The following is a 21,653-nucleotide window of genomic DNA, read 5'->3' as shown; positions in this document are numbered from 1 at the left end:
TAAGTTGGTATGAACTTTTTGAATACACTGCTTTAGGATAAAAATCTAGGAAATAAGCTAAAATTTAGAAAAGAGTTATTCACCTATAACTGTAAATAAAAGAAAATAATAAAAAGAACTATGCATTAGAAGTAAATCAAGTAGAGAACAAAGACTTGACTAAAACCTTGGAAATAATAGCAATGATATATAGAAAAATCTAATATCTCAACTTTTGTTTTGCCCTACCTTCTAACTCTAGAATAACAATGTACCCATCTTAAGCACATAGGTTACTGGGAGAAACACCCCTAAGAAATAGCTTTAAGTGGTCTTTGCCTCCAGATAAACTTCCTCTCCACCTATGAACTTTTAGCTGCATTGGACTATTTTCAAATACTGTTACCAAACACCATTGTTGCATGATTACATTAACATCATGATTAAAGCCATTGTGAGAACCCATGTTTTACACAGGGGAAAGCCTGAAGAAATGCTTTTACCTCTTGAAGTTAGTTTTGAACAATTATGTTCCATTAGAAACAGCAAAAACACATCAAACCCAGAAGGGAATTTTTTTTTTTTTGCCATTGTAAATAGATCTGTGCATTTCGGTAGTGTCTAGAATGCCTGGAACTCTAATTTCTTCTTTTTTTCCAACTCTCTTTTCTTTTCCTTTCTTTCTACCCTTCCTCTCCCCCGCCACACACACCTTTTCCTTATTCTCTTCACTCCTTTCCTGTAGTGAAATTCATTCTAGTTTTTCAGGGAAAGCTATGACTATACCCAGGACGATTTTTTCTCCCTGTAATGGGTAAAGAAGAGTTATGAGAAATTTGCCTGCACAGCTCACGGTAGGCCTGAAAATTCTGTGTTTCTGTGTTGGCCAGAGTACACTCTGCACTGAATCTTTCATTTTGGGTTCGTGTCAGAACACTAACACATGAGAGAAAAAAGGCTTTCTTCCAGTTTGTGTTAACACCACTTTAAGTACTGGGGCTGGTAGTCACTCCTTGCTGACTCTTCAGACTTATGAGAATCGGGCAAAGGGGTCGGCTGCTACCCATCAGAGAGAGTAGGAGTCCAGATTGTAACTGTGAATGGGTTCTGTGGCTGTCCCCTGCGTTGGACTCCCCTGTTTCTGCCAGAAGCTTTGCTCCAGGCACTGATGAAATCAAAGCACTAGAAATAGAGTGCTTCCTAAAAAATGGTTAGCTTTGCTGCTACTTTCAAACAGCAAGTGGAATGTTTTGGAAGATGATCTTTTCTCAGAAATGATAGAATGTTGGAACTAAAAGACTGTGGCAGTTTGGGAAATGACAGTTGAGAGTTGTGACGGTTATTTAATTGTTGTCTCCTTGAGACCAATGAAACAAGCTGCTTTTTAGGATTCTTCTGGAGGAACAAAGTCACTGGTTTTTGACTACAAAATGCTAAGACGTTTCTGGTCCCAGGATCTCACATCAGGTGTTTTCGCCCCTAACCCCCTTATTTATTTATTTAATTTATTTTTCCTATGAGAAAATCAAAGATAGCAGAAGAGAAAGTAAATACTTTTATACAGCAAATCTCTTCCATCCCTCCCCTCTGAATCCAGCAATCAAAAACCAGTGAATTTTTCGGAGGGTTATTTTATTCTTTGGGAATTTCCTTATACATGGATGACTCCAAGTGAGATATAGTCGTTTAATTTCATGAGGGCTAAATCAGGAAACTGCTGGGCAGTCTGATACCTGCAGATAAGACAATTATAGGAATGAGACCTGGGCATTGTCCAGACACATAAAAGATGGCAGTAATCAAAACTCTCCTACTAGGGACTACTAGCTTCAATGAGATAGAAAGGCTACTATTACTAAATATTTAATATTTATTAATTTTTATTCAGTCATTGACTGTCATTACTTACCCTCCAAAGTTCTTTTGAACAATAAGTCAAAGCTGTTTTTACCTCTGCAGGTGATTGACGACAAGTACTCAAGCCATTCGGACTCTGTTGGAGCTCATACTTAACTAAGGTAAATGAGGTTCCTATGAAAGATGGAGATTGAAAGCTGGATGTTGGTATTCGTGTGGTTTTGGATTGGTCTAAGGCTACACTTTGCATTCACTCTGGAAAAGACACCAGAACCAATTTTGACCATATTATGCCGCACAATGAGGCGTAATACAAACGGTAATATTTCTTTCTTGGGAGGGTCCTAGATGTTTTAATTGTAGCGTTTTCCAACATTTTTCCAGGGAAATTACTTTTCATTTCGCCTTGAGATGTCTCCGGATATTTCTAAGCTTCTACAGTGCTTCTCCCAGGAACATATTAAAGGGAACAGGCAAATCGGTTTCATCAAAATGGTGTTAAACCGCCACCTAAAATCACTGATTACTTATCACTTCATAGCATTTAATTTTCATAAATATCATCGGCTACTAATACACACACACACCAGAAACGGATCTTCGTGTTTTCAACGTCATCACAACCCTGAGGGACGCTCGCGAGAGCACACACGGAGGTACCTTTTGCTTCCGCACTACAACTTCCAGAAGGCTCCGCGGCCAGGAGGCCGCTTCCGGGCGTGCGTCCCGGCCCACCTCGGTGCCGGGGGACGCGGGAGCGCGGCCGTTGGGCCAGCGCGCGGAACGTGCGTGGCTTGAGCAACTCGGCTGACTGCTGTGGATGTTGTCCTGGTACGGACCCGGCGCTGTTCGCAAGCGCGCTTTCCACTCGCACTGCCTGTGGACCCACCATGAGGCGCCTGGGCTCGGTGCAGCGGAAAATGCCGTGTGTGTTTGTGACGGAGGTGAAAGAGGAGCCTTCCACCAAAAGGGAGCATCAGGTACCGAGGAGCGCGGGGCCCGCGGGGCGGCCGCGGGTGGGCTGCTCCCCGTGGCGCGGGCTACGTTTGAACTCGGAGAGGGCTCCCAGGCGCGGTGGAGCCGCCCTGTAGACTGGGGGCGGGGGCGGTTTGCAGGTTTCGCTGGGGCGGTCTAGGGTACGGGTCTTCTACGCCCCGAGCTCCAGGTTCTTGTACCTTCTTAGTTGCAAGGGAGGGAATCTACGGGAGAATTTTTCTGATCCGGCGATTCAAACTTGCCATCGCATGGAAATTGAAAACCCGCATCTTAAATAATGTTCCTTTCTTCTTAGGTTACCACCTTTTGAGGAAAGTCCCTTAAGTAGTCGTATAGTCACCGCAAAACAAGCTTTCCTACTTTTCACGAGTGTGGTGTCAAAGTGGAGATTTTAGAAGACTTGCTTCACCTGTTCAAACCTGGGAACCGATGACAGTGTTGACAACTAACCTAAATAGGTCACTAAAGATCAGACCTCGTGTATTGTTACCAGTAATTAACTACTTGATTCTAATTTTGGTGTTTCCATCTCAAGGTTTTCTATTCTGGCAGCAACGTGTTTTACACATGGAGAGGGCCCTTAATAAATACTGGTGAATGATCCTGTATCAGGATAACTCTTTAATACATAGTAAAGTCCTTGATAGCAAAATCACCACTTACCGGTTGGGTGCTTCAGCTCATCATACAAAATCAGCATGTGCATTTGACTCCACCTCTACTTCCTGTTAACGTCGTTCACACTGGCCTTCTTGTCTCCCAGGCTAAAAGACTTTTAAGGCCAAGACTGCTGTGTTATTTCTAGTCCCAGTTTTTAGGACCTGGCACATGGTAGGCACTGGATAAACCCTGGCGTCATTTCATGCCAGCTTTCCATTTACCTTGATGCTTTTTACCTTATAACGTCTCACTGCCACTGCTATTATAGTTCTTAATATTTTACGCCCTTTTGCACTAAATTGTTCTTTCTTGCCGCTGAGAATGATCATCATTATTCTTTCCTAGTCAAAACCCTGCAGTTACTACTAAATGTCTGTAGCAGTAGTTGTCAAGATTTTATTTTTTAAGCCCTAACAAACTTAATTCATACGAAACAATGGCATCCTGAATAGTGGTTCGCTGTAGCTGTGATTCTCAACTTTGTATGTTGTGGGTGAGAGGCGAGTAGTTTGTGAAAGCACTCTCCACCAGGAAAATAAGCCCCTTCTCTTGTCCCTCTGCAGTCAAGTATAGCTTATAGTGTTGTTTATAGCATAGCATTCAAATTCTTAACTGCAATTCAAGGATTCTCATTAATCAGGCCCAGTCGTAAAGTGCCTGTTAGGCCCACAATGAGGTGCCTGAGCTCAGTGTAGTGAAAAATGCCGTGTGTGTTTGTGACAGAGGTGCCTACTTAAAGTGACATATCTGTTCTAGCAAAGTCTGTTTCATCCTGTGAACATAGCAAGCACAATCCTGTCTCTCTGCTCAGGCTACGCACCCTGCCTGGATCACTTCCAGGATTTTAAAAATTTGGGATCAGAAGTTCTCTATGAAATCTTTCATCAGCTTACTTATTCTAGTGATTTCCCCTACCAAGAAATTGTAGAGGATCACTCAGTTGATACTAGCTATTACTTTTTATACACACATGCCTTCTGTTTCCAGTCAGAGTTTAAAGATTTAAGTAACAGAGAAGGAGAACTCTGCGTACCCCTTGGTATCTTATGCTGTCCTTTGGACATGTCAGTAGCATGGAGTGGTAGGTAATTCATTCTTATGGAAGGGATATTTGTTCTTATCAAAAACTCCATAAAGTCATCTCCTCCCTAGAATCTTTGATAAATTTAAACACACACACGCGGAGAGCTATTGGGCCAAACCTTGGTCCTACTGCCACAGGTTAAATTGATATCCTCTGATACCAATGTTATAAGTTACTGATAAATCCCTAACCATTCAGCTTTATCTTAAAAATACTGAATCAGTACCAGAGTGGGGCTAATTTCCTAAGTTTGCCAGACTCTGAAACAGTACTTCATTTTTTAGTCTTAAGCCTATCACACCAGTATGTTTATATTGTACAGTGTTTTTTCACATTATGTAAGGTGAGTATTACTTCAGATAATTTAGACTAAAACAGTGGCATAGTCTTTTCTCATAAATGAAAATAAATTACAGATAAAAAGTTGGTAGGAATCCTAGAAAATGTCTTTTCCTCCATTCTTGATACTCTTGGCTTGTCTTCCTGACAGTAGAAAAACCGTAAGTTAAATATGCAAACAGTTCACTACTGATAAAGCTGAAAGGGTCCGCATTTGTTTTTCTCCTCAGCACTTACCATAGCTAACATTGTACTATACATTTTGTTGCTGTTATCATCTCCCTCCTTAAAATGAACCTTCCACCAAAGGCAGGTCCTTTTTTGTTCACCTCTATCCCAGTGCTGAGGACAATACTTAACCCATAGGAGGCATTTAGCAAATAATTGTCAAGTAAATGACTGAACACACTTAACACCTGTGCTAGGGATGTAGCTCTGCATAGGACATGGTTCCTGTTGTCAAGCTTATTATGGTGGATAAAGAAACATGTGAATACAGTTGACCCATGAGCAATGCCAGGGTTAGGGGCTTGGATCCTACTGCAGTGGAAAATCCGAGTATAACTTGTGGTTGGCCCTCATATTCGAGTTTCCTCCATAACCAGGGCTCTGCATCCAGGATTCAACCAACCTTGAATGTGTAGTACTGCGGTATTTACTATTGAAAAAAAAAATCTGTGTATAAGTGGTCTCATGCAGTTCAAACCTGTGTTGTTCAAGTCGACTCTGATTACAAATCTGTGTGGAAAAACATGTATTGCTATGATAGCATAGAAGGGGAGTGGGTGATTTGTAAGAACTTCACAGGGGAAATATTTTGAAGGATAAACTGGTGATCATCCCTTAGAGCTAGTGAAATTAAGAACTTCCAGGTAAGAGTGTGTGCGAAGGTATAGAGGCTATTTATCTTAAACCAGTTTTCTCTTTCTCTTTTTTAAGCCATTTAAAGTTTTGGCAACTGAAACTATAAGTCACAAGGCATTAGATGCAGATATACACAGTGCAATTCCAACAGAAAAAGTGGATGGAACATGTTGTTATGTTACTACTTACAAAGGTAATATAAAACTGTACTACAAATATTACTTATTTTTCTTAGTCACTTAAACTATATATATCTGAAATGGGGCATTGCTCTTCATAAACCCTTGGAAACCTAAGTATAATAGGAAAATAATAAAATCACAATTGGTACATTATACTTATTTATTATATCATTGTATCTTTCTCTTGGGGGAAGAAGGAAAGATAACTAATATTTACTTAATACCCATTAAGGGCCAGACAGTATGATAAATGCTTTATATGTGTTATCTCTAATTTGCACAATAAGCCTCTCCATTTCACAGAAATGGAAACTGAAGCTCAGAGAATGTAAATAATTTGTTCGAGACCATAAAATTAATGAAGGCTCAACTGGTAATAGGGTTTATCTGACCCTAAAGCTTGTTCTTATTCCACTGGTCCCAGTGCTGATTCCATTGTTTTTATTACTATTGGCAATGTCTCTAATTTATTTCATTTTAATGTACTTTAAACTCAAATAGAAATTGTCAACTATGTTAAGGAAAAAAATGCATTGAAAAGAGAGAAATAATCTTTGTGATTTTTTTCTGGATAGTGAAATTACCTCTCAATTCCAGCAAGAGAAATAGAACAGTTAAATGCATATTGAACACATTCTTTATATCAGGAAATCTCTTCTGAAGTGCATCTTCTTTCATGTTTAATTGTGATAAAATACATATGACATAAAATTTACCATGTTAACCATTTTTAAGTGTACAGTTCAGTGGTGTGTACAGTTCTTATCGTTGTGCTATCGACACATCCATCTCCAGAACTCTTTTCATCTTGCAAAACTGAAACTTCCTACCCATTAAACAACTCAGCATCCCCACCTTCTTCCAGACACCATTCTACTTTGTCTCTAGGGTTTTGACTACTCTAGGTAACTCATATAAGTGGAGTCTTAACAGTAGTTGTCTTTTTGTGGCTGGCTTATTTCACGTAGCATATTGTCCTCAAGAGTCATCCATGTTGTAGTACATGTCAGAATTTCCTTCCTTTATAAAAGGATGAATAATATTTCATTGTATGTATATACCACAAGTTTGTATATACTACATAATTGTGTGTATATACCATTCATCCATCAGTGTGTACTTGGGATGCTTCCATCTGTTGTTGGCTGTTGGGAACAGTGGTGCTATGAACATGGTGTACAAATATCTGAGTCCCTGCTTTCAATTCTTCGGGGTATGTATCAAAAAATGGAATTGCTGGATCATATACTAATGCTTTTTAAAATTTTTTGAGGAACTGTCATACTGTTTTCTGTAGCAGCTGCATTATTTACGTTCCTAGCAGGACTTCAGAAGGGTTCCAGCTTCTCCATATCCTCACCAACACTTGTTTCTTTCTATTTTTTTGATAGTAGCCATCTTAATGGGTGTGAGTGCAATGCGTTCTTTTATGTTTATTGTGAAAAGAACAAAAGGTCCATTCAACAGAAATGACAATGTAGTTTTAATCTGGTTCTTCATATTATTTATTGGTATAGCTAATGAGTAATATATAGTGCCTAAACCAAACTTTAATCAATAATTTTTAAGATAAGTCTCTGATTTATATGTTTGAAGAAACTAAAAGATTTTTTTAGACTTATATTAAGAAACTTCAGTGTGCATCATATGTGTAATCATGTATAATGGTAGCAGTTAAACAAGATTGGATTGCTAAAGACAACTTACGGAACCCAGAGTGACAGTGCTTGCAGAGTCACAGTTTATTACAGGTAAAGGATAGGCAGTGCAGCAAAGGCATTAAAAGGATGCGCGTCACACCAAAGACTCACAGCAAAGCATATGGTGGGACCAGGTGAAAGTCCCGCCCCGACTCCTCCCCCACCTTCCTGACAAATCCAGGCAGGACACACTGTCTTAAAGCAGGGACCACCACTGATATAGACAGGGAACACCTCAGAAACCGGGAATCTGAAATGGAGTCTCAGCTGGGGATTTTTATATTTTGCTGGCCCTGAAGGTATCTTCCTGCTAAGTAACCAGCCTCAACATCAGCCCTCCAGGAGTCTCACTGAGACCAGGTGCAACTCATTAGCCTCACTGTTGTCAATAAAGAGTGCTGGCACCTGCCCTGAAACTTCTCAGATCCCTGACTGTAAAGCATTGTTATCAATCAGTGTTCCTTGCCTTGACCCCAGGGGTCAGAGCCATGCAAAACAGTTTAGCCTCACTCCACATTTTTGGGAATTAACCCTCATAGCACATAGTTAGGTTTCAAGGAAAGTGTGAATACAATTTTCTGGTTACGTTTCCATTTAGTATAGAGGTAGCTTCGGTTTCTCACAATTGCTAGTTTCTAATAAAATATGGCTGTGGAATGTCCTTATGAAAGAGTCACATTTGTTTTTTATCTCATCCCCATCACTCTCTAATCAAAGACTTAAGTCTTATACATCAGGTACTGTTAGGTAGGATGTCTGTTATACTGCTTATCTCCCTTTGTCTTCTGGGTTGCTTCTCTTAGAGGAGATGACTCCTACTGTTTATTGAAAAATTTTATATGGAAATGTCTTTCAAGATAAATTTTATTGTTTGCCTCTTAAACTTTTTTTTTCCTTTCATTATTTTTTAGGTCAGCCATACCTTTGGGCTCGGCTAGATAGAAAACCTAACAAACTAGCTGAGAAAAGGTTTAAAAATTTTCTACATTCAAAACAAAACTCTAAAGGTTAGTGGGTCCTTTTTTTCTTTTTTTTTTAAAGCTTTACATGATTTAAGTTGAAATTTTTGGCTTATTTCTTGCTATGGTGTTCTTTATATTATATGCTTCTTTACAATTTAAGCACCTTGGGAAAAGAAAAAATTATAATTGAATATCTTTATATGTAAAAGCATATTCTTGAAAAATATTTCAAAATATTTTCCTAACACTTCTGTGACTCTTCATTGTAGCATGTCCATTTTATTAAAACATACAAATTATTGTGTGTGCGTAGATATATATATATCTACGCACACACATATATATATATATAAAATGAGTGACACATTTTGGTTTTGTCTCCCTAAGAGACAAATGGGTAATTTTATAAATCAGGCACAAATCTCAAAGGATTATTAATATTTTTAATTATTACAGTAGATACATACATTTATTGTTATATATCCACTGATTCATACATATAATCTTTATATATTTATATTCATAGTGCATTAAAAATTTACCATAAATCACACATGCTGGAACATTGGTTGCTTTAGTTAGACTGTTACTACTGTTACAGATAGTGGTGGGTTCAAAATTGAAAATTTAAAGTGTTAGTACCTTAACCCTGAGTAGTCACATTGTGGTGGTAGTGAATGGAGACTAATTATATGATACCTGACATTATGGGGTTCATTAGCTGTTCCCACTTTGAATTTGTTCAGTGTTATATGTATTTTTTTAAAGTATCGCCACACATAAGATTGTTTAACTCTTTTAGAATTTTTTTGGAATGTTGAGGAGGACTTCAAACCTGTTCCAGAGTGCTGGATACCAGCGAAGGAAATAGAACAATTAAATGGGAATCCAATGCCTGATGAAAATGGACACATTCCTGGTATTATTATACATTCAATTGGAAATTACAGAACTTAATTTTAATATGGTTCTTCATGGTATTTATCTGTATAGCACAACTTTTCTAAGTCTAATTTAAGTTTAATGATACCAAAGATGTTTCATATCAAGAACGTCCTCTCAAGTTTAGAATCTTTTCTCAGGTGGACAGTTTACTACCTGTAGTCTGTGAAGATTAATAAAGCATTGAGTGTGGGAATAGCCTTGAAGTGTTGTCACGATGATGGTATGTTCTAATCTGAAATGGGATATTAAGCTTTTTACTTTTTAGACTGGGGATAACAATATGTATATTTTTTTGCAAAGATCCTAGAAGACTGTCTCGAAGGGAAGTGAAAATAGGTGTCTCACAGTAGTTTTTCTGGAGATGGGGAAATTTTGCAGAAGTGTGCTGAGTAGAAGGATAACTCCAGATTAAAAGAACCTATAATGTGCAAAGTACTCTTTGATTCTAGTAATGCAAAAGTGAGGAGGATCAGAACCTTTATCCTTGATGATCTTTTAGACAATAGGAAAAATCTACCAATAATAGTATGATTTAAGAACTAAAAGGAAATACACAGGGTACAAATGGAGAAAAGAGGAAGAACTCCTAGTTCAACCTGTGGTGGTTAGAGGAGGCTTCTAAGTAGAGTGGACATTGAAACTGAAGCTTAAGAACCAGGAAGTTAGTTGGCGAGGGAAGGGAGAAGGTCAGCTTAGGCAAACTCCCATGAAGGGGAGAGATCATGGAGTCTTTGAGAAATTTTAAATAACACCTTATTGTGGCTGGAATGTTTAGAGTGTATGACACTTGAAGCTATAAAAGTAGAGGCTGGAGATGTGGAATGGGCTCAGATCTTAAAGGGGTTTATATTCCATCTGAAGAAGTTTGAAGTTTATCCTGAAGATGATTATTAAGCAGAGCTACAGCAGAACTAAATTTAAATTCTTGAAATAGAATTACAAGGGAGATAGTAGATCAGCAAAGAGGTTATTATAGTAATCTGGGTGAATAATGAATGCCAAAGATGTGACGGTCATAAAAGTGTTTATGCCCTAGTTTGTCTTTTTTTTTTTTTTTTTTTGGTAAGGAATTCTCCACAACAAAGAAGCCTAATCTGCCATCAGTAGTTAGGAAGGGAGTAGCAGTAACATTCAATAAATGTAGAATCAATAAATTGTTCAATAAATACTGGAACAATACAGTAAATTGCGGAACACTTGCATCTGTCTATCGTCCCTGAAACTGGAGAGAAGGTAGAGAGAAAACTTAATTTAAGAAAAGGTTTTGGTGCTGTGTCTTAGAATGGTGCTCAATTCTTATTGAAAATGTGAATTTTCTATTAAAAGAATGCTGAGTGCTCTGAAGTGACTAATCAAACAGGTTAATTCCTCAGCAGAATCAAGAATGAGACCTTATGATTAAAGAAAAAGATTATGATTTACAAAGTAGTAAAACTGCTAATATTTCCACTGATGTTAAAAGTGATACCTATGTGTGATAGAACATCCAGAAAATACAGAAAATTTGCAACAAAAATTAAAATTACCTTAGGTCTTAATCCAAAGAAAAACAGTGCAATAAAAAACACTTTTTTCTTTAAATGATAGGTTGGGTACCAGTGGAGAAAAACAACAAACAGTATTGCTGGCATTCCTCTGTAGTAAATTATGAATTTGAAATCGCCCTGGTACTGAGGCATCATTCTGATGATCCTGGTCTTTTGGAAATTAGTGCAGTGCCACTCTCAGATCTATTAGAACAAACACTGGAGCTTATAGGAACCAATATTAATGGAAACCCATATGGTGAGTAAAGCCTTTTTCTTGTTTAGTTACGGTAGTCATTTTTAAAGAAGACTTCCTAGGTTCAGCTGAAAAAAAATACACACTAAAGAAATGACTAATAAACTTGAGTTATTTGTTTTGGTTTTTAGATTCCATATATAAGTGAAATCATACAGTATTTGTCTTTTCCTTCTTTCATTTAGCATAATATCCTTTAGGTCTATCCATGTTGTTGCAATTGGCAGGATTTCATTCTTTTTTATGGCTAATATTCCATTTTCTGTGTGTGTGTGTGTGTGTGTGTGTGTGTGTGTACACACACCCCATATCTTTATCCATTCATCTATTGATGGGCACTTAGGTTGCTTTTCATGGCTAGGTAATTAGTTTAGCATTAATTAACAGCTAGGAGTAAAGTAAATAAAAGAATTAGCAATGGATAGTATATCAAGCATTAGAATATACACCATGATGATCTGAGTACAAGTCCTGAGGGCACTATGGAGTATTGTTAACCCAGGGATGAAGACAGACCCAAGGTCATTAAAGCTGGAATAGCAAAATCCTGTATAGAGATCAGAAGCAGACTGATTGGCAGGTGAAAAGAATCTAAGACAGTAATTATACAAGTTATCAGATACAGCGTGGCTGTTTGGTAAATACTGAATGATAGTTGAATGTGGCTAATGGTGTAGAGCAGCAGTTGGTGGACTTTTCTATAAAAGGCTAGACAGTAAATATTTAGGATTTTTGGGCCATATCTCTGAAAGAGGCCATAGAGAGTACTTAAGTGAATGGGTTGGCTGTGTTCCATTGAAACAATTTACAAAAACAGGCACCTGGCTGGGTTTAGTCATAGTTTGCCAATTCCTGGTATAGAGCACACAAAGGTGGAATTTAGCTTTAATGGGATAAGGTGCCGACTTTTGAGTGAGGGCACTTGTCTCTGTTCAAGGAATTAAACTTTTTGGTAAATTTATTCCTCAGTGTTTTAGAGGCTTTTTTTAATTTGGAGGGAGAAATTTCCTCATTCTTTTTGAAACTTCTGTATGGCTAATGGCAAAGTTTTACAATTTTAGGGTTAGGAAGCAAGAAGCATCCATTACATCTTCTTATACCACATGGAGCATTTCAAATAAGAAATCTACCTACTTTGAAGCACAATGATCTGTTGTCCTGGTTTGAAGGTTGCAGAGAGGGTAAAATTGAAGGAATCGTGTGGCACTGCAGTGATGGCTGTTTAATCAAGGTAACGGCAGAAAATAATTAGTGGGATTGTCATTTTATGTTCTTAAAGTAGAAGTGGCACTAAAATGCTCTACAAATTGCAGTAATTCTGATTTGCAGTAATTTAATTTCTTCATCTCACATGCCACCATCTTTATATGATAAAGTTGTGTTTCCCAATATGTATTTATTCTGTGGGGCGTTGGTTCTTCTAGATGTGTTTCAGAATTAAAGTGATGAAAATGTCCGGAAAACCCTGCATACTATGTATTGCCTTCTTGTATTGAAATTCATGTTGAACATTAGTGTTCTCTAAGACATCTGTACTAATAACTTAGTTTAACGCAGCATTTCTCAAAGGTACCTGATTATAGAATTCATTGAGTTAAAAGAGTGCCAAGGTGACAGTTAATATATACAGAATGAATTCTTTTACCCTTTGCACCCTTTCTGTCTCCTGGACTTGTCTGTTTGATTTCACATAGGTTCTAGTTTGTAATGTTCAAAACTGGACCCTAGTCCAGTTTGGACCAACCCCAACTCCAAACAATTCACTGAAGCCAAAAACTTAGATATCATTTTTAACCCCTCTCTCCATCACTTCCTACATCCGATTATCAGTTCTAAAAGATTCTCATCTGTTGCATCTGTGTACTTCTTACCAACCAACTGGCTGTTGATTTTAATTTAAAACAAGATTCATGCTTGAATTATTTTGTCACCCTCCTCAGTGTTATCTTTCAGTCTTATCCCTGTCCTGTCCGTGCTTCACAAATGAATGAGAATACTACTTCCCTGCATAAAAGTGTTCAGTGACATTAAGATTTTTCATGATCTGGCCCCTGCTCAAATTTCCAGAACTCTTTACCCCCATCTCCCAAACACACCCACGCTGTATATGTTCTTAACTAAATGCAACCAGAGCAAAAACACGATTCTATCACATGATATTTCTTTTGGTTAGAATGCCTTCTGCCCACATTTTTGAATTGGCTAACTTCTGCACTCAGCAATAGACTCTATTATTCATTACATTTTTATGGAGCCCCTGATTATGTTCCTGGCATGTTTCCAGGTGCTGGAAATAAGAGTCAACAAAACAATGCCTCTGCCTTCATGAAGCTTACATTCTAATGGGGAAGATAGACAATAAGCAAGTAAATATGTAATATGTCAGGAGAACAGCTATGAAAAAAAAAAAGGGTAAGATGACATGGAGCCTTAAATAGTGCCTGGGAGATAGTAGGCACTCAAAAAATTTGTAAGTGAATGAAGATAATACAGGCTAAAAGCTAATGCCCTTTTTTTTTTCCTTTTCAGGTCCATCGCCACCATCTTGGTTTATGCTGGCCAATCCCAGATACCTATATGAATTCAAAACCAGTTATTATCAACATGAATCTGAACAATTATGTGTATGCCTTTGATGCTAAGTGTTTATTTAATCACTTTTCAAAAATAGATAATCAGAAATTTGGTAGGCTCAAAGATATAATACTCAATGTATAAACTGGAAATGCAATTAAAAACCAGCTTCTTTGTTATTATATTTCAATATTGAATACTCTGCCATGTTTAGAAGGTAAAAATATCTGAGTTTCTATTTATTGTTCACTGTCTAATATAGCATCATGTCTTCTAGCATTTGAAGAAATGAATTTCCCACCTGCAAATATCTATTCAAAATTTTATTGAGAAACAGCAAGTGAGTTTTTAACGTCTGGAATTTAAAATATAATAGTAAGCTGCCCAGCTTGTACAAAGGTTAGATTCAGTCCATTATACATGGGTAGTAGCATAAAAGACAAACCAACAATTCTGGACCGTTTACTTTAAAAATTAAATAGTTCAAGCTGAATTTAATACTGCTAGACATTTAAGAAAACTTATGGCTCAACTTCATAATGTATTTTTATCTATATATATACACACACACACACACACACATATAATTTGAGAATATGTAAGTATATATAAAACCCCAGTTTTAAATGTTTAAGAAACTTAAAACATTATGAATGTATAGGAATTCACCATAGCTCATTGCCTATTTGACAGATATAACTTATCCTAAAAGTCTTCAAAAATACACTTTTCTAATACGTTGAAATTTTCGTATAATTTTATTTACTAAAAATTCCAATTTAGTTAAAGGTACAAGGTATTGGGAAGGAAATCATGTAGGTCAGAGACTTGCCTGATTGCCAGATGGAACTTCCAGATGGAATTTTAACTTATAAAGTTAATAAACAGTTAAATAAAACTATAGTTAGAGGTGGCCCTTAGTATATGGGAAATTAACAGGATTTTCCTCCTCTTCATCTTCAAACTCTTCGGAAGCAGCAACAGGACTAGTTAATTCAACTCCAAATTGTTCAGAAAGCTTTTTTAACTTCTCTTCTAAGAGAATATTTTTTTTCACTTCTTCTTTGTAATTATACTTCAGATCTTCGATTTCTTCAAAAAATGAAGGATCAAAATTTTCCAGTTCTTTTTTCAGCTTTTTTATTTCCTCCTAATAAGAACATATTATCTTTAAAAGGTATATATAGGAAAAAAATACATTCTTTAGGTGTGAACTAAAGAGATTAATTACAAACATGAAAGCCAAAGTAACCTGAATAGTCAAATATACGGCAGAAGTATTTTCTTAAGATTTTATTAATAAGGTTTCATTGTACAGTGTAAGTAACTAACTTGTTAACTGTCAAATTATTTGTTCTCTAAGTTATGTCCTGGTCTTGGACTAAAATTTATCAGCTCTTAAATCAGAGGGGATTTAATCTTTCTCCAAAAGAATATTAAGATACTCTCAATGAGGCAATCAAAAAACTTGGCTATTCACAACATTGAAGTTATTTTGGTTAAGATTCTTTGGTTAGGCTTTACTTGTATTTTCTTTACAAATATCTAATTTTCAATGAATAATGGTCACTTGTTATAAATATATTTATGATCAGGTAAACTGTTGGGCTTCTGCCTGGCTAAAAGGCATCTGGTAAAGGAACAATTTGAGCTTTAATGACCATGTAGAATAGCCAGTGATCACTAGTTAATTTTCATATTTATGCTCTCTTGTTCTGTTTACAGATTCTTAAAGAGATAAAGCATATCAAATATCTTTCTTTAAGGGAACTATTCCTGAAAAGAATTTCTAAAGGAAATAAAAGACACTTCCCAATGTGACCCAAAACTTAGAAAAATATTAAAATAATGAGCTATATTTGTGACAATTAAAAATATTTACTCTTTAATCCTATTTGTCTCAATTTTTTGATGGTTCTGTTTTAATAAATATTTTTAATACAGTCAGATGAATATAATCAACTTTGTAGTATCAAGGTTAAATGTAAGTATAAAATGTGATCCCAGGAATATTTAGGATACATACTTAAAACTCAGAGATGGTGAGCATAAAAACAGTTTTCAACAGCTGTTTTCACAAAACATTTATAATACTATAATTAAAATAGTTACCTTCAAATGCTGCTTTTCTAGATCTGAGGTTTTGAGCTGTGTCTCTAGATCTTTGACCTTTTCCTTTAGTTGATCAGGATCTGCCTCCAAAAAAGTGAAAATTAGACTAAGCTTTTCCCACTCTGAATAAGTTCAAGATAAAGGATTTATTTTAGAGGATAAGGAGGAAATTTATGAAACTAGAGCCTGGAAAATGTTGTCTTTTATGGTTGAAACACTTTTCAGGCTGTGAATTCTGTATGCTACCTCTGTATCAGGTATTATAATTCCATAAGCAGACAAAGAGAAGAGGCATACGTTAGATGTTTGTTAGAAGTATAGATCCAGGTTGATTTTTTACATGGAAGAAACCATTATTTTCAGAGAAAATTTCTAGAACCAAGAAAATTTGTTAGGTGCTAATAGTACAACATTAGAATAAGTAGACTATTAGGGAAGGGGCTACAACCATAAGGTGGCCAAATGCTCCTGTTACCCAACAGCTTTGACTATTCCGTGTACTTCAGTGCGTATTTACTGTAATTATTGGGTTGGCCAAAAAGTTCATTTGGGTTTTTCCGTAAGATGTTATAGAAAAACCTGAACGAACTTTTTGGCCAACCCAATACTATGTGAAAAATGTGCTGGGCAGGATGGATAACACAAAGATGAATAAGTCCTGATATTTTGGTAGGAAAACATAAAAAGCACAAGGGCTTTAATTTATTGATTTCCCCCAGAGTTAACATATCTCTAATTTTATAATGAGAATCAATGGGCAATAGTATTTTTGCTTTTATTGCCATCTTTGCTAGAAACGTACTTTCTTTAAACTGCATATAATGTGTCATGTGGTCATATTTTACATCCATTGAGGGGTAAAATTTTTAAAATAACGCTGAATTTTGAGAAAATAATGGTCAGCAAATACATTTTCATGAATGGGACAGGAAGCATATTCTATTAAAGTGACCTTGGAATGGTCCTCCAATTACTGTTAAGTTGGAGACAAATATTTTCCTCATACTTTTCAAAGCTTCCCTCACCTCTGCAGAAAGTACTAATGATTTTTTTACAGAGTTGATTTTTGATCACTGGAATGCTATATTGAGTTGTCTTAATCAGTGGGATGCTATATATTACATAGCTTGGCAATGAAATTATGCAGTAAAAGTGATTATTATGTATAGCACTTTCCAAAAGTTAGCTTAATGATCATGTATACTTAAATAGTGCTTTAAAATTTCCAAAACAGTTTTGGTTTGATTTTGAGCCTTAACAGTCTTTGGTAGATATCCTTATTTTTAAATAGAAGATGAGAAAATGAGGGTTCAGAAATTCCTTCTCAGGAAACTGAGGTTTAGAAAGAGAACTTGCCTAACATCAACAGCATTAACTGCTCTTTGGTGCTGTGTCTGGTTTAGTACACCAAGCTGGCTGCTGGAAGAGATGTTATCAAGAGAGGTTTACGTATGTACTTCTAGTCACCAAGAGAGGAGGCAGTCTAATGGTCAATAACAGGAAATGGCAGGGAGCTTTGGAGTTTCACAGATTTAGGCTTCATCCTGCCTCTGCCACTTCCTAGCTGCTTTGAATCTGTTTAACACAGGTAGAATGGAGACAGAGGTACTCAAAATTCAGGGCTATAAGAATTAAATTATAAAACGCTTGTAAAGCATTTAGCACAGTGTCTGGAATGACTCATACATGACAGCCTTAATACAAAGTAGCAACAAGACTACTTGCTAGGATATTGAAAAGCTATGTGAAATAGTCAAAAACTGTTTAGATATAAATTGGTATAACCCTTTGGAACAGAATTTGGCATTTTCATAAAAGCTATCAAATACAATATGCATACAAACAATTGATTCTTATTATTTGCAGTAGTTATGTTCTATAAAGTCAACATGAACAATGAATTAGTGAATACTGAACCACTGCTCTTAGGGAAAATAAACCTACATACACATACATCTCACATAGATTTCATAATCTTAAATCCTGGAAACAACTCATCCTGGTAGGTCCTATTTTCTTTGTTATACAGGAGAGAACAAGGTTCGGAAGTATCAAGTGACTCCTGAGGCTGCCCTAATGACAGGCATCAGAGCTGAAATTTAAACCCAGTCCAGCTGGTCCCAGAACCAGAGGTTCCTGCCCTGTTCAGCAGTGCCCCCTGTTGTCTCTTCCTCTGGTCATCCTTGTATGAGAGCTGAAACAATGCAGAGCATCACCTTGCTGAATCTCATCTAGGAAAGTGTGGATCATAGAACTTAAATTTTTCACTGCTCTGTGTGTATGTCTGCAAAAGTACCACACAGTGCTGATTTGGGGTTACAAGTAAATTTACTGAGTAGGTGAATATGCAAATACAGAATCTGCAAATAATGAGGATCAACTATTCACTGTATGTGTGTTCACGCATATACATATACATTACATACCTATGTGTATATGTGCATGCCTATGCACACAGGAACAGGGGAATGATTAGTAATCACTTCTGAATGCAAACGGAAGAGGGTAGGATAGACTTTTTTACTTTGTAAAAGGAAAAAAGAAAGGATATAGGCAATGTTTACTTATATACATGTAGTTTTTAAATTAATAAGATGAAAGTAACATTTAGAAGAAAATGTTCAAAGGGCTTAAAAGGGCCTATACTGAGAAACTGGAAGCAACAGACCTAATATTTATTACTTAGCATTGTATCACGGTTAAATCCATAACATCCAGATGGAATACAAGGAGAAAGACACTTGAATACTTGCTACTCAATATTACAGACAACTCAAAGGGCTCAATGGGAATATTGTTTCGTGGAAGACAGAGAGACAGCTTTAAAAACTTAAATCAAGGATTTGATTTTATAAAAGGAAGACAGTTATCAGAAATGTGTGAACAAACAAGAAAGGCAAACCCTAATTCAAAAACTTGGGTTATCTAATATGCTATGAGTGTGTTAAAAAATATACTACCGGGTATGGTGCTTTCAGGTCCATTCTGGTCTTTGTTAACTTCTATCTGATGGATTAATTCTTCTTTTTCTTTTTCCAGCTGACTGTTAGCTAATCTAGAACACAATGATAATGTGTTAAAAAAAAGACAAACAGACATTGCTCCACAAAATACATGAGCATTTCTTTAATTGTGTGATGTACAGTGCTTAGAACTTGCTGATATTTATAAAGGTAAACATTTGTCCATTTACTCTCCCTGCTGCAATGCTACCATTCTCAGAGATCAGAGAATCAAAATCCTTCATGTTCCTAAAATCTGATCTGATGTCATTTTCAAGAGTAGTTTTTCTCTTGCAGGGAGGAGCCTCACAAAAGTACGCTACACAGAGCCTTGGAAGATTTTTTTTCCTCATTTCAATTAACATTTGCCTTTGGAAGCTAAGGTTTAATATATTCTATGCTATTAAGAAAGTTTAAATTACAAACTTGACACCTATATTAAGATCTGGTTTACCCTTTTTTTTAGCATCCATTATATAAAAGAGTGATTGGCATTAGAAGGATGAAATAAGGCTGAAAAACCTATTAGGTAGCAAGGTTGAAAAATCTTAACTGTCTAGATATACCAAATGTGGTTATATTGAAAAATAATTTTTAAAAAGTAGTCATATGAATAATATACCTAAGAACTTGAAGCTCCCATTGAAGGCCTTGCTCTGTTTCATCACCTTCAGGAACATGTTTGAGAATCTCAATCTTTGGGCACAATGAAAAGTTAGAAGACAAAGTTTGACACGGAAATATGAGGTTTTATAAAGATACTTTCAATGAAGCATAATTTTAAAAGTTGAGTTTTCAAAAGTTCATATGATCGTACATCTATGGTGATCTATCCACTATTTATTCAACAATTATCTACTGAGGAACTACTGCATGCCAGGCATTGTCCTAGGCACACTGGATACAGCAGTGAATAAGCAAATCCCTTCCTTCATGATCCTGTGGTCCTTACATTTTTAGTGGGGGAAGACAAACAGTGAGCATGTGATGTGACTCGATAACACTTCAAGATGGTGGGAAGGGCTATTAAGAAAAATAACCTAGGGTAAGAGGACAGAGTGATGGAAAGTAGTATAGGTTTGGGAGGGTCTGAGGAGCTTGCATTTAAGCAGAGACATGAAGTGCAGGAGTGAGCTATGAGAATATTTGGGTAAACAGTATTCTAAACAAGGGGAACAAAAGCAAGGCCCATAAGTTTGAATGAGTTTGGTTTTCCCGAGGATTGAAAGAATGTCAGCGTGGCTAGAGCACTATGAGTGCTGGAGAAAGTAAAGGTGAGGCTAGAGAGGAAACCAGATGCCATACCATGTAGGTCTTTGCAGGCTATGAAAAGAACTTTAGGATTTTGTTCTGGGGTAATGGGAACCACTGGAAGATTCTAAGGATGGGACTGCTATGATTTGCTTTATACCTTTAAAAGGATTACTTGGCAACTATGTGGAAAATAGGTCAGGGATAAGGAGAAGGTGAAACAAGGCAAGAGCGGAAGCAGGGAGACCAGTTAGGAAATTACTGCTATTCAGGTGTGAGAGAATAGCTTAGACTAGACTGGCAGTGTTGGAGGTGCTGAGACATCATCAGATTTGGGATACGTCTGAAATAGAGCTGACAGGATTTAATGAAAAAGACACGGGGTATGAGTGAAAAGAAAGGAGTCTATGATCCAAGGTTTTTGACTTAAACAAATAGGTGAATGGTGGGGCCATTCACTTAGATGGAACTTGTAGGAGAGGAATTAGTCCAGAGTTCATTTTTACCTACATAAGACAATGAATGCCGAGGGGTGGTTTGAAATATGATGCATTATTTTATCACATTAAAAAAATGACATTACTTGCCTGTTGCTCAAGATCTTCCGTGTATTTCTTAACTTTTTGTTCCCTCTCTGTTGCTTGTCTTACAAGCTGTTTAAGATCAGTAAGGCTTTTAGTTTTTTTGGCAATATCAGTTTCCAATTCTTTCAACTTGGTTTCATACATTCTAAAAGTATAAAGAAAAAAAAATGGTGTAGACATGGCAAATAATTTCTCTAATTCATTTAAAAGCTAGTTCAAGTTACTGCACTAAAAATAAAGAATATCTTATTATACTGTGTCTTCTAGTCAAATCTTTTCCTACATATTTACTTAGCATTAGGTGACAGCAACGGATAAGTACCCCTAATTAACAGGCCAATTAAATGGAGGATTTAGATGTTTCCCAAAGTTGTAACAAGGATGGAGCCTGAATTTTACCACTGTCAAAGATTAAAATCAATACCTTTTTTCAATCACAAATAGAAATTAAATTCATAAGAATATCAAATTCTGTATTATTGAATATTCTTAGGAATATACTTGGAGATAACAAACTAAAGCATTTAATACACACACACACACACACACACGTAGGAGGTATCCAGGTAGAGCAAAACCAAAAGAACACTGCTGGGAGAGGGAAAAGAATGTGTAAAAGCAGGGGTAAGAAAAATGGCATAAGATGGAGGGATGAAGCTTGTAAAAATGGCATAAGATGGAGGGATGAAGCTTGTAAAAATCTGAATAGATTTGTAAATTTTCAAGAAATGATCAATAGTTCAAAAAGAAATCCAGACTCCAAAAGAAACTTCTAAAACA

The 21,653-nt window shown here is 36.4% G+C and overlaps 2 protein-coding genes across 2 annotated transcripts in view; one reads left to right on the top strand and one right to left on the bottom strand.

Annotated features, from left to right (window-relative positions):
- Window positions 1-2,577: 2,577 nt before the first annotated feature.
- Window positions 2,578-14,416, top strand: RLIG1 (RNA 5'-phosphate and 3'-OH ligase 1). The gene is made up of 7 exons (XM_065887346.1): window positions 2,578-2,816; window positions 5,855-5,972; window positions 8,573-8,668; window positions 9,426-9,542; window positions 11,156-11,353; window positions 12,412-12,581; window positions 13,880-14,416. The coding sequence occupies exons 1-7, from the start codon at window positions 2,727-2,729 to the stop codon at window positions 14,066-14,068; spliced, it is 978 nt and encodes a 325-aa protein (XP_065743418.1). The 5' UTR covers window positions 2,578-2,726; the 3' UTR covers window positions 14,069-14,416.
- Window positions 14,417-14,828: 412 nt separating this feature from the next.
- Window positions 14,829-21,653, bottom strand: part of CEP290 (centrosomal protein 290) — a 96,522-nt gene continuing 89,697 nt past the window's right edge. The window contains exons 49-53 of the mRNA XM_065888153.1: window positions 20,877-21,018; window positions 19,661-19,734; window positions 18,997-19,091; window positions 16,037-16,116; window positions 14,829-15,074 (exon numbers count right to left, since the gene is read on the bottom strand). Of these exons, the coding sequence (XP_065744225.1) occupies window positions 14,829-15,074; window positions 16,037-16,116; window positions 18,997-19,091; window positions 19,661-19,734; window positions 20,877-21,018 (637 nt within the window). The remainder of the gene's footprint in view (window positions 15,075-16,036; window positions 16,117-18,996; window positions 19,092-19,660; window positions 19,735-20,876; window positions 21,019-21,653) is intronic.

The sequence above is a fragment of the Phocoena phocoena genome, chromosome 11, assembly GCF_963924675.1.
Source record: "Phocoena phocoena chromosome 11, mPhoPho1.1, whole genome shotgun sequence".
NCBI classification, from domain to species: Eukaryota; Metazoa; Chordata; class Mammalia; order Artiodactyla; family Phocoenidae; genus Phocoena; species Phocoena phocoena.
The sequence above is the reverse complement of the archived record's forward strand: the minus strand, read 5'-3'. Positions and strand labels throughout refer to the sequence as shown.